Here is a 16,312-nt window from a genome sequence, read left to right as displayed (position 1 = left end):
CCTGAAAAAGCTGTCCAACATATGTGGTAAGTAGCATTACTGATTTTAAGACTGGCAAGCTCTAAAAAAAGCCTGAAATAATAAATCCATTTTAAAACTGATTGATTTGCTCAGAGTAGTTTTAATACAAAAATATCTTGAATACCCTCCATGCATTTTTTAACCACTAGTCATTCACAAGATTTCCAGACTGTTAGGAATCCTTGATTTATTTCTCTAATTATCAATGGTTACTTAAGACTTTTCCAACAAGTTTGGAGATGGGTTTCATTTCCTACTTGTCCAATAGCACAATTTTGCCACTGACCAGTAATTCATGAACTGTGGCTCACTGGAAGTCTACTTGTAGTGTACTCTGTATTTTTATTTAACAGAGATTGCTTGACCCTAACTGACATTTGAAGAACGAGGAAAAGATTACCTTTCATATAGAAATTTTTAATGTATCCATCTATGTTAGGACTAGAAACTGATTATGAAGCGTGAAGCAGCATGAGCATGCAAGCTGAAGGAACAGATAACTCACCATGAATCTTCACACATCCCCTGACTTAGCCAAGTACAGTGGCAAGATCATGGCCAGTTGCTATGAGACTGGTGTTCCCTTCATTCATTTAATTAAAAAAAACAAAGTCACTATTCTGCCAGTATTACACACTCCCCAACAACTGCAACATTCCTGTGGCCCTTATCTGCTATTCTTACACGCTATGTAGTTTGATCTCACTACTGATATGGTTGCATGCTTCTTGGAATTTGCATCTTCCATTTGCTTCTGACATATTTTGCAAGAAATTATGTTGATGTTGAATAAGGCTTTTGAACTTCTACAAAGAATAAACTATGTTTTTTTTTTTTTTCTAACATGGGTAACCCTCTTGTACTGCACATGATGGTCTTTTTCTGTTTTTGTCTTTGTATGTCTAACTTACCTTGGAAAAGTAGGAATTTCCTCTGGGTCACTGACTTCCTCAGGAATTCTTAAAACAGGTAAGTACTGCCAGCAGGAAATGCAGTCCTTCAAAATCTAAAGCTGTCCTAAATGAACAATACCTCTAAGTCTTGTTAGAGTCAACTATTTGGGACAGGATACTGGATCTGAAAATAACATGCTTGTGTTTGTATAATCCTTTGAAGATGTAAAGTGTTGTTACATTTTCTTATCCTTGGCCACTGCTATGAGTTTGGTGAATTCTCGAACAGTGCATAACACACTACTGGATTAAAGATGTAGCATTTTCAACAGGAACTGGACATCAACAGGATTGCTCTTATGTTAAGGCAGATCGATGACAACGTCCTGCAAAGGAGCCACACTTTAACTGAGCTGTCAACAAATCAGGGACGGAGGAGAGCAAATGGCCAGTTCTCCACCTTGCTGTTCAAACAACAAAACTGCCAGGCACACATGCTTGCAGCTGTGAAAACACAGACACTAAGGTCTATTTTCCTTTCCAATTAAAACAATTGTTTTATCAGTTGAAGACTGACAGCTTCCAGGAGCTTCTGTGTGCTTATTGGGTCCTGCTGCTTCTGGTTTTGGTATCTTCCTCCCCAGAAGGTCTGTATTTCCCTGGCCGTAACTTAATTCCTCACCCATGTTCCCGGCTGACTCTTTTCACTTTTGAAACATCCCCAAATCCAGCCCTACTACTCCTGAAGTTCACAGTCAGAGGTTCTGCCATAAGAGGCTGATGTAGTGAAATGGCCCTACTTTTGCCCTGCTTTCTACCCGATCCACACCTGCCCTCCCTCCTCTCCTAGACCCAGTCTTTTCTATTTCAGGTCCACTGCCTGTTTAAAATCTCCAATTCGTTTGCCTCCCTTCCTTCCTAACCATGCCACCACAACTCCTCTGTTTACACAAATCCCTCCTTCTCTTCATTCCCTTGTTAAAACTGTTTCCTTAATTGCCATTCACCCTTCTAGATGTGGTGCTTAGGGAGATGTGGTGCTTAGGGAGATGTGGTGCTTAGCAATATTGTTTAGTGGTTGACTTGGTAGTGTTAGGTTAATGGTTGGACTTGATGATCTTAAAGGTCCTTTCCAACGAAAACGATTCTGTGATTCTGTGATTCTTCAGTCCAAGTGAAACTGCTTTCACGCTACTGTAATGAAAAGTGACACGTGGACATCTTGGAAGAGGAAAGGCTGCTTCTTCCTCATCGTTCATGATGCGTTTGTAAAGTTTGATACTGTCAGTCACACTCTCTCTGTCCTTTGGCTTTTCTATTTTTCCTTTCAGCTTCCAAGAATCTTTGCTTGTTTGAGGCTTCTTCCGCCTCTCTGACCATTGTGTTTTGGTGTTTCTGCTGCCTTCTCTCTCTCTGTGGACTTGCCTCTTCCACTGCGTGTGCTTGCCTTACCCACAATTACCTTTATTTCTGAACTTGGACTATACTTAACTCTCTTCCATTGTCTTTGCTGCTGCTGCTATTTCATTGCCATTCCTGGATGATCCTGTATCAGTCCTTCCCTTTAGTACTTGTAGCATCCTCTGACACCAAGCTGGCAGGTGATTTCTTTTTTCCCTGAAACCTACTTTTGTTCACCACCCTCTCTCTTATCAGTGTCATCTCTGACTTACAAATGGCTTTAGAAATTAGGACACAAGACAGGGAGACTCCTAATGAAATTAAATTCAGAGTCACATCGTAGAAGGATTGGGACCAATCTTTGTGTCTGAGACAACAAGAGTAAACACGGAAAAGGCATCAGACCTTCAGAAGAGCCTTGCCAAGAGAAGGACTACTTTAGACCACACTCTAGGGAAAATGGGGAGAAGATGCAGTCTGGGACAACTGACTGTGAAGTGTTGGGCCAGGTCAGGTTATAGCTTTGGCTGCAGCCCCCAGGCTCCCTCTGACTCACATGCTGCATTCAGCTGGTGGGTCTCAGGCTTGAAAACCTGCAAAGTTTTCCACCTGAGGAGATGGAGCAGGCAAGACTTAGGAGCTAGGCAGTGAAGGTTTGGGGTTTTGGACAGTGTGATAGGACGTTGGAGGGATAAATATCTCTTGGGTAGATGGAAATGTTGTAATGAATCTTTTAATTAGGAATTTGGGCTGCCCCTGGAGCAGCCAATGCTGCCTGTGAAACTGCTCGTCCAGACATGCCTTCTCAACCAAAGTACACCGTTTCCTTATTGCCAAGCTATCTGACTCCCAGTTTTGCTTCTTTTGTATTCTTCACTATCTTTTGTTCTGCCCTGAGTGCTGGGAGAACTGCAACATCCCTGCCTACCACACTGCTTGGCTTGTCTACCACGCCAACTTCCTTTCTTCATCAAACCCTGCTGAAGGACAGGTTAGGTCCTGTGAGATGAATTAAGCAGCAGATTGAGGCTTGCTGGTTTCTCACGAACCTTCACTAAAAGGAAAGCATTCCTCCTCCCCATATAAAATTGCTTCATGTCCCAAGATGCACTGAGGCACAATCTCTCTTTTTAACATGCTGTCATTTTACGTTGCTTTTTAAAACATTATAACACCTTCCAAAGTAAAAAAAAAAAATAAAATTGTGCATAGATTATCCCTTAAACCCTCTGCTTATGTAAAACTAGGGAAGGAATGTTAAAGATTTTGAGCAAGTTTTATCTAATTAGAAAGGACTTAATTACTTCTCTCCTGAAAGATGAGCCTCTGGCTGATAATTTTATGAGGATAGTATGCCATGAGCAAGACCACAGAAAATAGTTTTCTGCCAGAACTTAAGAAAACAGAAGTTTCATCATATAGATTGTTACGAGTTTTGCACATGGGTTGTATTTATAAAAAATCTTTGCTGTCTAGCATAGACAGGCAATCAAAACTGAAATCAGAGAAAGAGTAGCAGAAAAACAACTGATAAAGCTTCCACATGTAAGTTCTTGCTTTTTGATCGTGAGATCTATTTCATGTTCAACCACTTTATTAACCAAGACACTCCTGCCCCCCATTCCTCTCCTTTTATACCCCCAGCAATTTACTGGGATTCCTTCTGTGGATTATCTAAAAGCAGGGAAGGTATTCATGCACCATTATCATGCCTGTTGTCACATGAGATATATTATATGGGTTTTCAGGCAGAATATTTTGTCTTGGAGACAGAAATGAAATGTCTATTCTGTGAAAGAAGTGGCAAGCTTAAACAGAAGCACAGCAGCAAAGACTCATGCAGCTTCGGGGCTGGATTCAGCTTTGTGGCCAGCGACAAAGAATTAATCATCCTTTATGGTCTTTATGAATCTGTATTCACACTGGTGGCTGAATCTTTCTGTGATCATGTTAACTCTTACAAGGGAGTTTGTTTATTGACTTATTGTAACAAACGGCAGCTTGGTGCTGCATTACTTGTGCAAGCAAATCTGCTAAAATACAGTGAGCCAGTTGCTTAATTCAGAGTGACTGCCTATGAGTACAAGTATCAGGATCAGGTTATTATTCTGCCCATTTTCATTTTCTGATTGTGCTTTGAATTTTTAGTGTTTTCTTGTGAGCTTAACAGGCAAGTATCAGAGAGTTTAAGTTTAGTATTTGAACTAACTTTTGTCAGTATTTTTTTCATGGCAAAGTAATTAAATTTTATTAGACTGGCTGTGGTGTCTTACCCTACTTTGTGACCAATGCTCTTTTTTTGATCATATGAGTGGTGACCTATAGCCTGGGTGTTTAGCAGACAGCTACTTCTCTGTAAAATTCCACGTGATGGATCAAACCCCAAAGTTCCCCCCCTCCATTCCATTAATTTCTTTATGGCTCCTTCATTCAAAAAAATGTCATTTCAAACAAATAAAAAGTACTCGTGATCTAACACACTGATACACATTTTGACACGTAAGTTTATCCTGGGACAAACACACTTATGGTCTCCTGTTTAGCACCACATGTCCACCACTGTTGGTTTACAATTCCCAAATAAGTAAAGAATGCTCTTAATGCCATGTGATGTTTCCTAGTCATGAATTATATTACAAAGAAAAGAAAGGTAAAAGCACATATATATGTGTATATATATATATGAATGATGTATATGTAAATATGTATTTTTTTAACCTTACATCTTTGTATATATGCATGTTTGTACATATACATACACATATGTTCCTACCTTTTTTGTAGCCCTTGTTTCCAATAATGATTTTAGTTGAAGTTCCAAAATATGGATTCATTTAGGATGAACAAAACAGTTAGTAATGCAATAACAATTTACTGTTATAAACATATAACAAATATTTGCCTTTTACAATAAATTTAAAATAATGTTTTTAATTAGCAGATGGAATCCAACATTTTCTAGTTGTCTCATTAAAATGAAATTAGATGCAGGGTTAGGAATTTTAATTCAAAACATTCACCTTTATTGTTGGTACACGTTCCTGAATGAGTTCCTAGATTATTTTAGAAAACGTCCATGCTAATGTACTTGTAAAACATGGGGTTCAATTTTGTTAACATTCCCTTCCAGAATTAGGACATTGGAAGAATTTCACTTCAGAAGGTAAAAAGGGATTGTATAAAATGACTTCAGTCAAGCAAAGATTATTTCCATGTGTAACAGTGTAACTTAATTTACACTCCTACATCTCAAAATAATTAATGCAGTATTTTTAGTAGTTATTGAATACTTACTTGCTACACGCAAGATCCCTTGGTTGAGGTAACTGCACTGCAAGCAGCGGTGGAATGAAATTTTACATTTGTGGCAATGTGGAATATTCACATCACCTACTTTAAGGTGTGCAACCCAGGGGCCTTTCTCCTGACAGTGCCTACCTCCCCTCTAGCAACTGTGTAAGCAACCTAAGATTACTTATCTTCCTCTGTATCACACATTTCTACAGCGTTTGTTGTGAAACACTGTTCTTAGAGTAAGAAATTATATAACGTGAGAAAAAAACACTGGAATACCTCAGAGCCTCCTATACTGCACATTAATGTTTCTAAGGCAACTCAATCAAGAAAAGCAAAAAAAAAAATGTTTGAGAAATAAGCACTTTAAGTGACAATGGCAGGGAGGAATTTCAAACAAACTTGCAGCTAAGGGAGGCTCATGCCTAATAGCTGTCCAGGGCTTGCTCCAGACCATTTTTGCTCTAGGTCTGTGAAACTTGAAGAAAAGACAAATTTTAAAGAGGTTCAAGGGAGACATTTCTCTGTGTGGGTACCCAGGCTAAGACAATGTCCTAGTTTCATTGGGATTTGGTTTCAGTTTGTGGCCAGCCATGGTGATCAAGGCCCTTAGCAGTTAAATCCAGGGCAGCTGACCCAGGCTGGCCCACAGGTGTATTCTATATCATTACATCAAGTTCACTATAAAAGGGAGGGCTTGTGAAGTACATGAAGATAATGACGTATGTTTCTGCTAAGCTCTGCAGTACCTCATTTGTGCCTCACACAGAGAGCTGAACTAAGTAAAAACTTGATCTGCATCAAATGAAGTGAACTTAACTGACTTCCTTGAAGATTCATACATGAGAAGGCCAGAGAGCAAGGCTGCGAGGCTGTTTGGCTGCATGCATAACAGGGAGAAATTCACCCAGCCATTCTGGCACCACGCTCAGGAGATGCAGCTAATCAATAAACTCAGCTGAACTCTCCAAACTGCTTGCTTCAGTTTTCTCTGGAAAATTATCAATCAGAGTCTGATATACAAATAAGTAACTGCCATGCAGATCCAAACTCCAAATAGAAGAAAAAATAGCGGAGTTAAAGATTTGCACGTATCTTGTGCACCGTTTTCCAAGAAAGCCCCCAGAAGTAGCCTTGTCTTGGAGAAGGTTGCAAAGGAAAGAAAAAAAAAAAAAGCAATGTAAAGGCCTTTCATTTCATCTGATACAAAATACCGTCTGTTTTCGCATGCTTCATTAATGCTCCCTGGTTTGCCGCCTAGAAACGCACAATGAGTTCAACCTTCAGGGGTCAGCAGTGCTCAGCATATCTATGAACTGAGCTCTAAGCGACTGTGGGGACTACTGAATAAGGGCTGACTGCCGAATATTAATCCTGCAATTTTAGGTTGGACTGTTTGGAATCTGAAGACCAGCTAAGTACATATCGCAAATGCCACTGATCGCCTGCACAGTTCTCTCCTCAGAAATAAAATAGTATTTCATTCAGAGGGTGCACGTGGAGAGTATTCTTCTGAATAGATTTGCTAGACTGTAAAATTCTCTGTTTACTCATAGTTTTGAAATTACATAAATACAGTAGCTTTTTTTTTGACCTTTCTAGTGCAGTGTCTCCTGTGTTTTGAGTGATAACATTCATTTTTGGAAACCCTAATACTATCAGACGCTAGTACGTGGTCTGGAATAAAGCTTGCTAAATGCAGCAGAGTTTTTGTGGCTGTACTGAAATATGAGCAGTGTAAAGAGAGGCTGCTTCACTGTCTCATTTTTATGCCCAGTGGTCTTTCATAGACTGTTCCGCCTAAATTTTAGTTTTAGATTACCTTCAAATCAAAGTGAATTAGAGCTCAGGATATACTCACAGTGCAATGCTTACTCCACTAGAAGCCTAACAATTTAAAGGCAAGGGAGCACAATATTTATAGCTTTATAGTTGTCTTAACCACGTGCTGTTTATGGACTCTTTTTAGCATACATAGGCATACGTGCACGCAAACCAAGATGTTGAAGTGAAATGACTCAAACAGTGGATCTCTCCTGTTACAGCATTAACATTATTGCTGTTCCAGGCTTTCTTATTCTTGTTAAATAACAGTGGATTGAATAAAAAGGGAATAAGAAGCGTGATGGATATGAAAATATAATGAAGACAGTATAACAAATTAATGCTTACCATTTTATGAGCGCTTGCAAAATCTGCCTCTTTTGAGCTACACTGCACCAAAAGCATTATAATATTAATCAGGACAATACAAAGGCATACATATTTGTATCAAAATCTACTTAGAGCAATGAGTATTCCTGCTCCCTAAAGACAAAACCAAAATAAAAAAAGAGGAGGTTTTAATCTCATTGAAACAGTACATGATACACTGCTAATGCCACTGCATATACAAAGAGGCATGTTTATACGTGGTTAAAAATACAGCCTGAGCCATACCACATTGTCTTGCATGTAGAATTTTATTGCACATAGAATAAAGTACTCTGCATCTAACTCAGAATCACAGCCATAACCCCTCAAGGTATTTTTATTTGACCTCAAATGAACATGAAAAAGGAGTTCATAGAGCAGCCATTTCTTTGCTATTTCTGCAGCATCTGTCAAGGCACTGACAGTGCAGCCTCAGTGTAGAAAGTGTTAGTGCTTCTGAAACATGGTATGAGTGTAAATCTTGGCCTGGACTTGACTTTATTTTATATTTAATGACAGGATGTCAAAAATACTTTGATCTGTATTAATGTAGTTGCTGGAATGAAAATACTTTCAGTCAATTAGTGTTTTGATCCAATGCAGTTAGCTACACCATCCAGTCTTCAAGTCCTGATGCTCTTTTACACTACAATCTGTCTCTCACCCATGACACAGCTAGGTGACTTACCACAAGGGAATAACAAATCTTGAATCCAGGTTTAGCCACAAAGTAGTCATCGGATTTGAAGGTTATCTTTATCTGATTTGTTCTTGATGTTATTCTTGGAGGTACTTCCTTGTGTCCACACCACCGTCCTCGTATAACCGTGCTGGTCTCTGATACATCTTCCACTTCCACAAAGTCATACCTGGGAACCAGTTTGAAGGATTAGTTTTTGCTAACTCTGGTTACAGAAGGTGGCTGCAAATAGACAGGAGCACAGCTGGAGATGCAGAGACAACCGTCCCCCGTTCTCTACTGCAAAATATCAGACTAAATATTACAAATGGTGGACATGCTTGTGTAACACAAAATACACTAAGCTGCAAGCTACTGCCTGAGTGCTCAAATGGCTCCTGCAACATGACAGACAGTATTTTGTACCATGTTAAAATAGCAATGAGAGACACTTGCATGTGCTTAGTACACAGTAAGCACACACATTGTGTTTCATGTGGTGGATAAATAATTTAGAGACCTGATAAAATATTATTTAAGGCAGGCTGCCCAAGCTGAGCAGCTGAAGCACTTGTGCACTTTCTGGTGGCCCCCCAACTCCTTGCACCAGCAGCCACCGGCTCCTGCCTGCTGCGCCTGTCAGAGGGCTGGAGTCGGGCTGCCACCATGCCAGGAGCAAAGGGAGATGCTGGAGGGACAGAGGGCACTGCGTGCTGCTGAAAGGTGCTTTTCAGCACCTTCTTTATATGTCGCACGGTGCCCCTGCTAGATGATTTGGCAAGACTCATTTCAAGCTTTCAAGCAGAAAAGGGCAGGCTGGCACTTTGCATGCCATGGTGGGGACTCCTCCGCTGTTCGCATGGGTGCTGTCACCAGGGGAAAAGCAACAGCACATCTTGCCCTGTGCAAGGTCACACCTTGGCCAGGCACCCGTGCCACAGTCGTGGTGTCCTGGGCCCAAAGAGCGCTTGGCCAGGAGCAGCAGACACCGAACCCCAGGGATGAGAGGAGGACACAGTGACAGCACTCACTGCCACAGCCTGTGTATTTGCTTGGTTGGGTCATTTATTGAGTTCATTTATTGAGCTGGAGAATAAGGAAGGCAGAGAATAAAGTTCTGATCTCACTACGTCTGTGATAAAAACAGTCCCTCGATATCTGTGGAACCAGAACTAGGCCCCACACATTGTGGCCGGTGACGGGGAGGTGATGACGAGAGGGGCAGGTTGAATGCAGGCAACGAGAGGTGGGGAGAGCTGCCATCCTCATGGTACAGTTAAGCCTTAAAACTTTGGAGGTCTTTACCAGCAAAGGTTTTTATTATCAAAGCATGTGCTCCCTCCAAACAGGGTGTTTAAGACTGCTAACCGATCCTTACTAGCAATGTGCTGCTCCCCACTCCCGGGCCTGTGGACCAAGCGCCCGCCTCCCTGCCCAGATGTGGGAGCTGAAAAGCTCTGTAAATAACAGACCTGCTTTTCTTTTTCTGCTGAGAGACCATGTGAAAAAAAAAAAACGCAAGTACTATGCGGCTTGAGAATATCAGCACTGCTGCTTTTATATTCACCAACCCCAAATTGCACAGAACAAAATAACAGATTCGCCATAACCAAATCACTTAAGTCTGCCCAAACTCTGCTGAAAACATACATTTTTTTGTAACACAGAAAAGTTTAGTTCCAGACAGAGGTAAACTAGTCTCAGACTCTCTCCGCCGTCCTCTGCTCCCAATCTCTCATGGTGATGGACGTGGTACCTGGGCAGAGCTCTGCGCTGCCTGCACTAACATCCACCACTGCCCCCCGGGCAGCGTGACAGCCAGTGAACGCTGCTTGTAACACGAGGGGCTGCAGAGTTTTCAGCATAAGATGACCTTGTAGGATTTGGTGAGAATTGTCCTGAAGGGCCTCCCCACTTTTTGAGGCCAGGAGCTAGGGGAACTGCTAGCAAAAATGGGGCAAATCCATAGGCTTTCAGGGATTATTTCTGCTTTCAACAGCAGAGGGTTTGCTGCAACGATCATGGAAGTAGGTGCAATCTTGGTTGTTTCTGTGCATCCAAGCAGCCTCAGAGGCTGGGTAATTTAATTGCTTTTCAGAATCATATCTTATCAAGCGCCTGTGGAAATGCTAACAGCACTTCTAGAAAATTCTGTAAAACCTTGAATATTTCTCCTCCTTCTGAAACAGCTCTGCTAAAGTATACCTTTTCATTCCTCAGCCTGAATTAATTTCAATCAGTTCAGTCTTAATAGTATGCAAATTACAATAATTAGCATTAATGAAAAATTGAAAGAAAACACTAGGCAGTTTCTCAAAAAAAAAGCATAAGGTCGAAAGCAAGTATAAAAGGAAGGTAAGGTGCAGAGGTCCTGAATTACTGTCCAATATGTGCAGCATTCAAGCACATGCTCAGCTCTCAGTATTCATTTCAATTAAAACACGCCTGGCTGTCTCTCTAAAGCAGCACTGCAGGGATTGTCAGGGACTGAAGTTGCAGAAAGGACCTCGTTTTGAAAAACATATTGAGTGTTAGCAAAAAATCTAACTATGCACACAGTACTTAACAGGCTTAAAGCCATCATGAGCTGTCTGCCCGAGAAATTCCTCACTCTGGAAGTAATACTACGCAAATAAAGGTCTTCCAGGAACACCAGGGAAAGCTTTATTGCACAAAAGAATGTGATATTTCTCCAGCTTCTATAGACACTATGGATGATGGAAGGTCTTTCCTTCTCTCTGCATCCTAAATTAGCTGCTCTGGAAAAAGCAAGCGGACTGTCTTCCAAGACGGTCCACAAACCCATAATGCTTGACTTCCCCTCACCGTGCCACCACCTTTAATGGTTCTTGACATTAAGCCATGGCTTCAACTTTTTTTCCACAGTAAATTAGCCCTCCATTTCAAAGTTGCAATGCTTTAAGGTCAGCCACAGTTTATCCACTATGTAAATATTAACAGGCTGCTTCTGTATGCATTAGGCTCTCAATCTGGGAAAGCGTTTGCAGTGCTAGGAGGTAACTGTCGTTACTGACTCTGCTGCTGATCTTGGACCAACAGTACCAGAGGAGAGCAGCAGCTGCCAAGACCATCAAGGCCCAGGGAAGGAGCGAGTTTCAGGCTATTCTGTTATTACTAAATGGAAAGCAAACCTGCAGAAATGGTTCTCTCCATTGGTAACACAGAAAATTAACAAAGCAAGACAAGAAAAAATAATCCACCCTGTAAACCCTGCAGAGCTGCCAAACCCTATAAATGCAAATTAATTGACAAAGAAGATAAGATAAGCAGAGGCTGGGTGTGCAGAAATCCTAACAACTCAGTTCTCTGCATAGCTAAGGCATAAGTAACAACATGATCAGGCAGAGAGCTGGAAGCTGAGACTTGAGCGTTTTATGTAAGCAGCATCACAGCAATCTGCCTTTCGGAGCACACGGGAATCCTGAGCCTGCTCTCTCCCACAGAACAGATAACTGAATAAAAGAAATGTAAACAAAAAACTCCATGGATTTATACTGGTTTAGTGCAAGTTCACCTCTGTGCTCTGCTAATGCAAAGCAGTTTATTCACCTGCGTTAATCAGACAGATCAACGGGGCTCATGGTCGCTTTTGCTTAAAGGGGAAACTAGAGCAACTGGGTATAGTAGAGTATACTTTGTTAGATATATTATATATGCAGAGTACATTGATGTTTGTGGACCTAGATGTAAAGGTTCTAAAAGAAACTGTAATAGTGAAGAATAACACTGAACACAAATAATTTGAAGATCACAATTATATTTTTCAGTGCATTTTCATCTGTCCCTCACACCCCAATATAAACACATACCTACTCACTCACACCTCCCAGAACCTTCCACCTACTGCCTGGCTGAAACACAACAGAGGTGACAGAGGACAAAATCCTATTAAAGTAGTACTTGAGTTTTCAGGTAGCTGGATTTGAGCGTACAAGTGTCTTGTGCTTAAAATGTTATAGAAGGACTAAAACCTGCCAAGACTGCTTCAAGTCCAGGACAGCAATTCAGGTTGGAAGGTACCTCTGGAGGCCTGTCCTTGAAGCAGGGCCATCCTAGACCCAGCCAGAGATACCCAGGTTTCGGTTTGCAGTCTCCTGCCAGTGGCCACATCCTTAAGCTCGGGTCATGTTAAGGAGCCCTTTGCTAACTTCCACACAAGATGGCTCTCCACTCACCTGCAGATATCATTTTCGGGCTCCTCCAGTCCAAACTGATTATCAAAAGCCAGCTGGATCCTGGTGTTCTCCGGGGAGTGAAGCCGCCACGTCAGCAGGAGATTCCTGGGGTAACTGCTGGGGAAGCGTGGACTGTGGATGCAGCCGTTCCCAGCCACGCTGATGGTCTCTTCTTTTCGGTACAAGTCTGTGAGGTGATTGCTCTCTGTTAGTAGTCACAACTTGTAGAAATTAGTATGTTGTTCCAGTTACAGGAAGGCAAAAAACACAACAGTTTATAACACAGCACAAATTATTTGCTATTAAAGTCTATAAAAAGTTGGGTCTAGGAGCAGTTATTATTGAATAAGTACAGTGTATTTTCTTTTAACTCAACCCCTTTTAAACAATAAGAACAACAGTACTCAACTATATACATAAACTCTTTATTTTATGATAAATATATCATTACTTTTACATCGATATCAATTATATAATTTCCTTCTCCCCATTTTGTTTTTAAAACAGAATTTAAACTTTAATAAAAGCTGCAAGCATGAGAACAATCAAGTGAGACAGAGTGAAGTAAAAAGGTAAACATTCCCAAATTTGGTGCTCTGGGGAGACATGCCCTCTGAATAAAAGCAGCAGTAACAAGGAAAGTACGTGCGAGTGAGTCTAAGTTTGTTTATTGTGCTTAAGTGCTTCCTCCCAGAAGCATGTGTTAGGTCACATTTTGATTTTATTTATATGGTGTGAATCATTTGCTGTCAATGGATCATTAACACAAATAGCTACTCCATGCTTACACCGATGTAACTGAAGTCAGAAACTGTCCCATCAACCATCTTATTGAGTAACTTCAAGACAAATAGCCAAGTCTTTACTTAATTAAAATTCCGCAACTTCTGCCTGAGCAAATACTCAATTGTTCCTAAAGTTTACTTATACTGAACTAAAGCCCCAGCTGCTGTAAATCCCTGGCTCCAAGGATAACAGGAACTGTGGCAAGACCCAGCTCTCTAAAAATCAAAATGTCTTCTCAGTTGCACCATGCACTTGCATTGTCCAGCTGTTACTGACACTGGATTTGACTCCCAGCATCAAAGAACTGCAAACAATTAGTTTTTTGTTCATTGACAACTTCAGTGTGGTGAAATTTCGAGTATTGGAAGGCTTCAAGGCAACATGCAGATCATGGCAGGATTCGGTCCCCAGTTAGGACACTCCACATGCGAGATGGCTATCTGTGTTCCCCATGTGGTGCATGGGGATCTAGGGCTCAGTTTAGTTACTCACAGAGAGATTTCTAACGTGATTTAAGACATGGTATGGTTTCCTGCCTGGCCTCCACGAGAACGGGGAGGACCAGCAGCACATCCATCAGCTCCCAGCAGAAGTCCTGTGGAAGATGTGCTGTCTCGCAGAACCACCTGCATGTGGGCAAGCTGAGCCCCTTCTCAACACAGCTGGTACAAGCTACACCTGAGAAGTCCTGAGTCAGTCACCCAAATGCACTGACCAAATTTCTACTTACTATGGGAACTTGGACACTTGCTTTCATGTAAATACCTAAACTCTGGTGTCCTGATCTTAATCTGAACATCACTCCCACTACTCTGCTGAAGGACAGGTCAACCTCCAGTTCCACTACAAGCAATACAAATATAAAACTGGTGCCTTCTCCTGAACTTGGCTACAAAGGAAGGGCAAATGGGGGGGGAGAATTTCTCCCACCAAGACACTCTATGAACGCTGGAAATACAAAACAAAAGTAAGCAACCAGCCATCTGTCACACACAGTAATCAAAGTTTTCTCTCTTAAAATAAAATCTAATGTTTGACTGAAGCTTTCTCAGCTCTTTATATAAAAGAAATATATTTGTTTATGAAAAACAGGAACCCAGAGAAATAGTACAAACTTCATGGTAAGTACATCTATTTTTCAGGTTTCTTTTCACTGGTTCCTGGCTGTAAATACCTCCCTGCACGTAGCTGTAAGCAAAGCATGATTGTGTGTCAACAGTCCATTGTACCCTTCTGACAGGGTAATAATTCTAGTTTCCAAACAACCTGAAACTTAGAAGATAAAAGTCTTGGTTTCCTGTAAAAACTACCTCCAAAGATCTATTTGTGACATCTTTCTAAGATGCTTTCATTCAAGATGAAATGTTCTCACACCCTGAGCCACCCTTTCTAAGCAAATACAGCCCTGACTCCATAGCTCACAAAGTGCAGAACTAGCCAGTTTTGTTCTGGTTTGTTCTGTTTTGACCAAATAATTGGCACTGGAAAAGTGACAATTCAGTGAGAATAAAGACCACACACCCATTAGTTTTGTAGCAATTTTCATCAGTAACATCTACACTCAAGTCTGTTTTCTATTTCATTTTATTCTTTTTTTTTTCTGGAAAAAAAATAGAGACACCTCTGTTTTCTTTTTTTCCCCTAATCTGGAATGAAACAAAATGTCCAGCCAATACTACTGAGTTCCTCCTGAAATGCTAAGGACCTTTGGACTCTGAAAACACCCAGTACACCCAAGAGGACAGAGTATTTCACAGGACTATGTCCAAAACATCCAGGAAAAGGGATAAAAATAAAACAGTTTTGATGAAAGCAAGTTCTGGACTTCTGAATGAAACAAACATTCCCTAAGACAGAACAAAAGTTTCTGCAGAAAAACACAGCAGAACTCATCCTATACCTGAGAGTACTTTGCTCTTCTTTCTTGGACAGCAAACTCTTGCCATTTTCCCACTTTCATCACGCATTTCACTGTGTGGTTCAATGCGGTTCATGCTTCTGAGGGAAAGGTTCCCCTTTCCCAGCCAGTCCTAGTACAGGCTTTACTCTGGAGCTGTCAGCTGCTGAGATTAGACTGCTAGGGACAGTGTCTTTTAAATGTACCCATATATATACCCCCAAACAAAAAATCTGTGCACTCTACTCAGCACACTAGCTGAGAAAGTATGTTACCAGTGTTCTTGTACCCCAATAAGATAAGCTCTGTCACGGCTTTTCATTTAACTTAAACTCTGAATCCCACAGAGTGGGGTGCTCTGTCTGCAAGTCAGCATTGACCAAGATCAATGCTGAAATGTAACGCCTGGCGCAGCACTATCCAAGTTGAACAGGTAAATGGAGAAATAAAGCTGCGCATGTTAAAAAGCTTAAAAATCAAAGCACAGTGACTTGCTATTTCTATCATGGTAAATGCAGTAACTATACAGTCGTTATAGAGGAAAGGCTGGAAAGAAGAATGGGGAGACAATTATCGGTACAGTAAAACAGGGGATATAAAATTATTACTGTATGAAGATATGCCTTTTCCACAAAGGAAGAAAATATATTTGACAAGAATTGCCATAAATATTGTTTCTATAACTCACATGGGATGAAACGCAAAGCCACTCAGAGCCTTCACCTGACATTGGAGTAGACTCTTCAAGAGCTCTGGAACAGCTTGATCCCCTCTTACCTCTCTCCCCACGTGCTCAATTACAACCTGAAGTGGTGCAGCCAGGACTGAACCAAAAGCACTAGAGTTTTCCAAGGGAATTTTCAGTGGGGTTTTGCAGAGTTAACTGGTTTAGATAGATGCGGTAACACAGTCAACCCAAACTCGGTCTCTGGAGGTTGGCCCCTCATGAAAC

At 41.1% G+C, this 16,312-nt stretch overlaps 1 protein-coding gene across 3 annotated transcripts in view; it reads right to left on the bottom strand.

Annotated features, from left to right (window-relative positions):
- PDGFD (platelet derived growth factor D) overlaps positions 1-16,312 on the bottom strand; it is a 150,891-nt gene that overhangs the window by 54,043 nt on the left and 80,536 nt on the right. For 2 of the 3 annotated variants that reach the window (XM_068423896.1, XM_068423911.1), the window contains exons 2-3: positions 12,678-12,882; positions 8,491-8,671 (exon numbers count right to left, since the gene is read on the bottom strand). In XM_068423896.1, coding sequence (XP_068279997.1) covers positions 8,491-8,671; positions 12,678-12,882 — 386 coding nt within the window. The remainder of the gene's footprint in view (positions 1-8,490; positions 8,672-12,677; positions 12,883-16,312) is intronic. The other variant, XM_068423904.1, reaches the window with a different exon arrangement.

The sequence above is a fragment of the Nyctibius grandis genome, chromosome 2, assembly GCF_013368605.1.
Source record: "Nyctibius grandis isolate bNycGra1 chromosome 2, bNycGra1.pri, whole genome shotgun sequence".
NCBI lineage: Eukaryota > Metazoa > Chordata > Aves > Nyctibiiformes > Nyctibiidae > Nyctibius > Nyctibius grandis.
This window is presented reverse-complemented; position numbering and strand designations above follow the sequence as displayed.